This window comes from Phaenicophaeus curvirostris, chromosome 1, assembly GCF_032191515.1.
Source record: "Phaenicophaeus curvirostris isolate KB17595 chromosome 1, BPBGC_Pcur_1.0, whole genome shotgun sequence".
Classification (NCBI taxonomy): domain Eukaryota; kingdom Metazoa; phylum Chordata; class Aves; order Cuculiformes; family Cuculidae; genus Phaenicophaeus; species Phaenicophaeus curvirostris.
In genome coordinates, this window is record NC_091392.1 from 129560129 (window position 1) to 129566128 (window position 6000).

The following is a 6000-nucleotide window of genomic DNA, read 5'->3' on the forward strand; positions in this document are numbered from 1 at the left end:
GGGTACTTTCAGAAAGAAGTAAGTACAAAGTTGATGATGTTGTGTTTGTCTGTGTGTATCTGGCATGCTTGACCATACTGTTAACAACACTTTCCTCACTTGAACAGTGTAATTGTTTGTCAGCTGGTAAAATGATCAAATTGAGCATTTCTCACTAGCCTGATATGATGTGCTCTTTATGAGAACCGCATCAACAACATGCGCGTCCTACGAAGAAAGGGCAAAATGCTATAGGCAAAGTTTTAATAGTGGTTAGAACGGTTATTCAGAATCTACTCCGTCTTGTACAGAATTTGACACAGTGATTTGCTGTAACTGTGCGAGGCTTTCCTAGCAGTCAGAAGTGGAAACTAAATGAGATGACTGTTGGAGCCACTCCTCATGTCCCACGCTATTAAAATGGCTGTGGTTTTACTTAATCTTTGGGTTATTTTTTATGTTGGTTTTTTTTTTTTTTCATTAGAGAGGGTGAAATTCAGACTACAAAGCAGTGCCTGGTAACAAGCACCAGTGTAGCTGAGTGCAGTTTTTTCACTGTTTCACATTGCAGTCTAGATCAAAGATCTCCAGCTGCAGGATTACATAGTTCCCCTTGAAACATTTCACAGTAAGCAGTCACTGCAGATCAGTTGATAAGGCTTGTGTCTAGGTGGACCATGGGCTGATGGTGTGCTTGATGTCTCAGTGGGTCATCGTGCCCAGAGGTGCGAGCCTGTTGTGGCTGGTGTCCTCTTGGTTGGAGAATGAAAGTGAATGTGAGGAGTGAGATGTGGTGAGGTAGATGTACAGTGGCTGGAGTAGGGTGGATACCCAAGACTGGCGCTGGTGCGTGCGCACACAAACTAAGTCTGAGATCCCCACCTGCTCTGAAGTTTCACAGAACTATTGCTGCTCAAATGTACTCGTCAGTTCGCTGAGCTTCCTTTGCTGGCTTCTGGTCTTGGGAAACTGAAGTATCTCCGGGAGGTTGAGGCTGGAGGTTCAGAGGAGGAGGCGTGGTTTGTGCAGCTGGAGTTGAGATAAACCTGCAGAACTAATCACAGCTGACTGAGAATATGGTTTGTGGGCACTCCTTTTTCTCAGTTGCTGTGGTGATTCCTGTCCTTCACTGTCTTCTTATTCTGACCACTTATAACATTATCACTTGCATGGCAGTTTGTTCTGTGAAAACCAGTCTGTTTATTTCAGGAAACAGCAGGAGAAGATAAAATGTCATGAAAAACTGTCAGGATATTGCTTGATGCAATGAAAACAATTCATGTCCTGACTAGGAAAGCAAGAATTGTAATTTAGGTATATGTTGAAGCATTCTGAGTAAAGTTAAAGTTGTGTTAACAGAACACTTCTTTTCTTTACTATAAAGGAGAAATTCCTTTTAGTCTTGCTCTTAATACCTGTTATTCTCCATGTTCTTAGTCATGGTCGCAGGCGTACAACATCAGCAAACTACAGAATGAATGTACAGGAGCCAAGCAAAAAGAAATGGAATGTACTGTTTATATGGTGAAATATATTTTCTCATCAGTTCTTAGGCTCCAAACTTAAGCCCATTCCTGTAGTGGAAGGCATTCTAAAATACCAAAACTGAGCATGAGCTTAGATTAGTTTTCTGGAAGTGGGTTGCATTTGAGGAAAGTGTTTGTCATATGCGTCATCTGGGTTGGAGGGTTTGAAATACAATATTTATTTTAGATCCTTCTGACTGGGTATTGCTTTTAACAGTGACAGCTACAGTGACCTCAGCGATGATAGCTCCCCAGAGAAAGAGTTTCCTGGTTCAGAAACACGCTGAAATGATTGTATGAGATCACAGACATGGATGATGCCACTGAGGTAAGTAGAATTGTTTTGATACTGCTTTATGACATTTATTTCTTCTAGACTTATAAGAGGAGACAAAGTTATCTTGATTCTCCCTTTTCTCTCAAATCCCATCTGAGAGCTTATGTTGTCTTCCTTGCCTGCAGCACTTAATTGTTCTCCTCTTCTGCTGCTTAACTCTGTAATTATCATATTAAAGTCTGCTGAGTGTTTTGGGTACAGCTTATATGTAGAATGCTATACAAAATCAAACTGTGTTAGTGTTTGAAGATACAATGAAAATACATTTAAAAATTAAGTTTTCTTGTTTTGTTATTTCAGTTTGTAAGTTTGGATCACTTTGAGCACGCCTGTTAAGGTGAAGTTATGTTTTGCCTTAATATTCACCTGTAATTGCATTTGATGTATTGATACAACAAAGACAACCTGAGATAAATGGATTTTATCTCTAGAGTGATAGGCATACAAATAAGTTTTATAAAATCATAGCTTTGTTTGCCACAGGCTTTGCCAAAGTGACATTGGGATGGGTTGGTTGTTTTTTCACCTGTAAACATATATTTCCTTTCAGTTTGGAGATTGTATTTACTGTAGGCCACTTGACCTCTGCAGGTTCTGGGCTTGAATTTAAGTCGTTCTTTATCATTCCTACACTGATACATTGAGTTGTGGCTGGTGTGGAACTCTGATATATACGTACATTCATTCATTTCAGTATTTCCAAGCACTTCTGTAAGCAGGACACAACTTTTCCCTCTGATTTTATTCCTCTCACATGGTATGTTCACTAAGCAGCTGTGCCAAACAGATGATTAAGGCTGCATGTGAATTATACATTTCTGCCTGATGGTCTCATGATTAAAACACTGGCATGAGATGCTAGAAATTGGAGTTTAGTCCATAGCCGCAGCATGGGTTTCTTCTATCACTTCTAGTGTATTTCTTTATCATAGAATCATAGAATAGTTTGGGTTTGAAGGGACCTTAAAGATCATCCAGTTCCAATCCCCCTGCCATTGGCAGGGACACGTCCCCTGGAACTGTTCCAACAGTTTCATATCCTTCTTATGTTGAGGATTCCAGAACTGGACACAATACTCCAGATGAAGTCTCATATACCAAATGTCAAAGATAACAATACATCCTCAAGTCATGAGAGTGGAGAATTGAATGTTAAATGATTTCATGATCTACATCACTATGGCTCTGTTTCTCGAGACCAACACAACACAGTCTCTTTAGCTTTGACTTTGCTTTTCTCAATGGAATTTATGAATGGTAATTCTCAGTTTACCGGTGCAGTTGTAACCTTTCCTGTGCTTGGATGAATATACTTTTGTGATGCTTTTAAATAGTTCTCAATACTCAAGCTGATTTTGTTTGAACATCTCACTAGTGGATACTAATTATATTCAACAGAATTACTCCAGAAAAGATTAAGTAATTCAAGATATGAATAAGAGTAGAAGCATTAGCTCATTTTTATCTCAGGGTGAATTTTACCCATTAATCAGAGCTGGGTACACATGTAGACTATATTTAGCTTTGTGGTTTTGCTGTATGCTGTTTGACCTAGTTGAAATGCATCTACTTGTAGTATTTACTCTAGGACTGCTTTGAAGTCAGTCCTTTGAGATTTAAAAGCAACTGACATAAGCATGAAATAAACGAAGTTAGAAAATAAATGCTTTTATTCATTAATTTCTTTTTGCTTATTCTTTCTTCCTCTCCCTCTTTTTAGTTTTTACAGAAAGTTTGGAACAGGACAATATTGAATGGAAGAAAGCAGAAGAATAAGCAATCCTCATAGCGTCTCCTTCTATACTGTTTTCAATAATTCTCTTTACAGAAGACAGTTTAACTGCCCTGTAGCAAACACTGTTCTGCATAAATGCTGTTTCTCTTTAAAAATGACAAAATGGTTGTGCACCTTAGCTGTTAGTGTTTATTGAAATTGTCCTGTATTTCAGAGTGATCTCAGGTGAATATATATTAATTCACTAGCTCACAACTGTTCTTGATTTGAAAGAAGATTTCATTGATTCAGTTCACCTTAGAACAGGAAGATGCATTAGGTCTTGTGAATGAGAGGGAATGCACTAAAAATTTAAGGGAAAATTGTCTTATCCATAAGCAGAAGAGAACTGTTTCAGGTTTGTTTCCCTGCTAAGCTTGTTGTATATATTTTTTTAACTTTTTTTTGCTGTTCAGTATGTACAAATGAGAAATTGTTTCTATATTTCAGATATTTGTGATTACAATAATTGATGTTCTATACACGTCTCTTCACTTACTTTTATAAGTTATTTCACTTTACAAAGGTTCAAGTTTATTTGCTCTGTTTCTCCTGAAAGGCTGGTAGTACTGACCTACAAAATTACTGAAGTGATATTGGAAGGTAGTTTTGTATTTATATTTTGAAAGAGAGAAAGTAAATATACTCACATTAAAATGTAATGTGAACACTTGTTATGAAAGTTGTAGAAGAACCAGTCGTAAACCTGGAGCATTATCTGGGCTCCAGCCGTGCAACATTCAGTTAATCTCAGTAAATGAGAATAAAGGTGAATTAAAAGTTCACCCTTGTTTTCCCTCACCCAGTGACCATTCCATGGTAATGACACTCATTCCCCAGCAGGATAGAACAGTGCATTTTAATTTAGAAATCACAAGTTATTCCGCTGCATGACAGAGTAGTCCTGCAAAGCCAGGAGAAGGCTGAGGTGAGAGGCTATGCTGTGTTTAAGGCTGGATTCCATTAGCAATGTGCCATCATCAGACCCGTCACAGAAGCTGGACCTGAGGTACATAACTGATAGTCTCCAAATGCCTGAGGTGCCCTTTCCTATAAAGAAAAACTCTGAATTTTGAGCTTTGTGTTTCAGTATGGTTTTGAGCAAAGTGTATTTTAATTCATCAAAAGGTGAACAAAAATAAGAAGCCCCAAGTCCCTTATTACAACCTGGTAAAACAGTAGGTTTGAGAGCTTTGCATTGCTTTAAAAAACTCAGGTTACACAGCCAATTTCTCTCTTTGCTAAAATAAGCTTTAATGGTAATGAAATGTAAAACGTATTCATATGGCAGCATTTATTTGAAGTGGTTTGCAGGTGTGTGCCTTAGAAATAGCCGATATTGACAGAATTGAAGTCGCTGTATGTCTTCCCCAATGGAAGACATTGTCCACTGGTTTGTGAAATGTGTAGCATTTCCTAAGATTGTCTGTAATGTGCAAACGTATTTTCAAATATATTAAATTGTGTTACTCTGAAGCATTTAGCTCCCATGTTGAAGAATCATGGTGCCAATTGTGAACTGTGGTGTCAAGGAGGGAATTTTTCCTTTAGTCACGACCCAGTTGTATTGTCTGTGTTATTTATCCAAAAAACCGTGGGAACAAGAAGACGTGTCACCTGAAGTGAAGCTGAAAACTTGATCTCCCAGTACCATTAGCAACCCTCTGCCTGCTAACTGTGCTACACAGAGCAGTGTCCTGGAGACAAACACATCCCTGTCACAGTATGCCATTTCCAAAATGGAAGAAGGCAAGCGAACCTTTTCCAGCCAAATCCTGGGCTGCATTAGGAACGTTGCCAGCAGGCTGAGGGAGGTGATCCTTCCCCTGTGTTCAGTCTTGGTGAGGCTTCACCTGAAATGTTGTGTTCCCCAGTACAAGAGAGACATGGACATACTGGAGAAAGTCCGGTGAAAGGCCGCTAAGGTGATTAAAGGACTGGAGCATCTCTTCTGTGAGGATTCTTCTGGGCTTGTATCAGAAACGGCGTGACCAGCAGGTCCAGGGAGGTTATTCTCCCTTTGTACTTGGCACTGGTGAGACTGCTCCTCGAATCCTGTGTTCAGTTCTGGGCCCCTCACCACAAGAAGGATGTTGAGGCTCTGGAGCGAGTCCAGAGAAGAGCAACAAAGCTGGTGAAGGGGCTGGAGAACAAGTCTTATGAGGAGCGGCTGAGAGAGCTGGGGTTGTTTAACCTAGAGAAAAGGAGGCTGAGGGGAGAGACCTCATTGCTGTCTGTAACTACCTGAAAGGAGGTTGTAGAGAGGAGGGTGCTGGCCTCTTGTCCCAAGTGACAGGGGACAGGAGAAGAGGGAATGGCCTCAACCTCCTCCAGGGGAGGTTCAGGCTGAACATCAGGAAAAAAGTGTTTCACAGAAAGGGTCA

At 39.8% G+C, this 6000-nt stretch overlaps 1 protein-coding gene across 2 annotated transcripts in view; it reads left to right on the forward strand.

Moving 5' to 3' along the window:
* The window catches only part of CTPS2 (CTP synthase 2), a 72863-nt gene extending 67753 nt beyond the window's left edge, over positions 1-5110 (forward strand). Inside the window, exons 18-19 of one of the 2 annotated variants that reach the window (XM_069874711.1) lie at positions 1723-1833; positions 3563-5110. In XM_069874711.1, the coding sequence (XP_069730812.1) occupies positions 1723-1792 (70 nt within the window). In that variant the 3' untranslated portion in view covers positions 1793-1833; positions 3563-5110. The remainder of the gene's footprint in view (positions 1-1722; positions 1834-3562) is intronic. The other variant, XM_069874702.1, reaches the window with a different exon arrangement.
* The last annotated feature ends 890 nt before the right edge of the window (positions 5111-6000 follow it).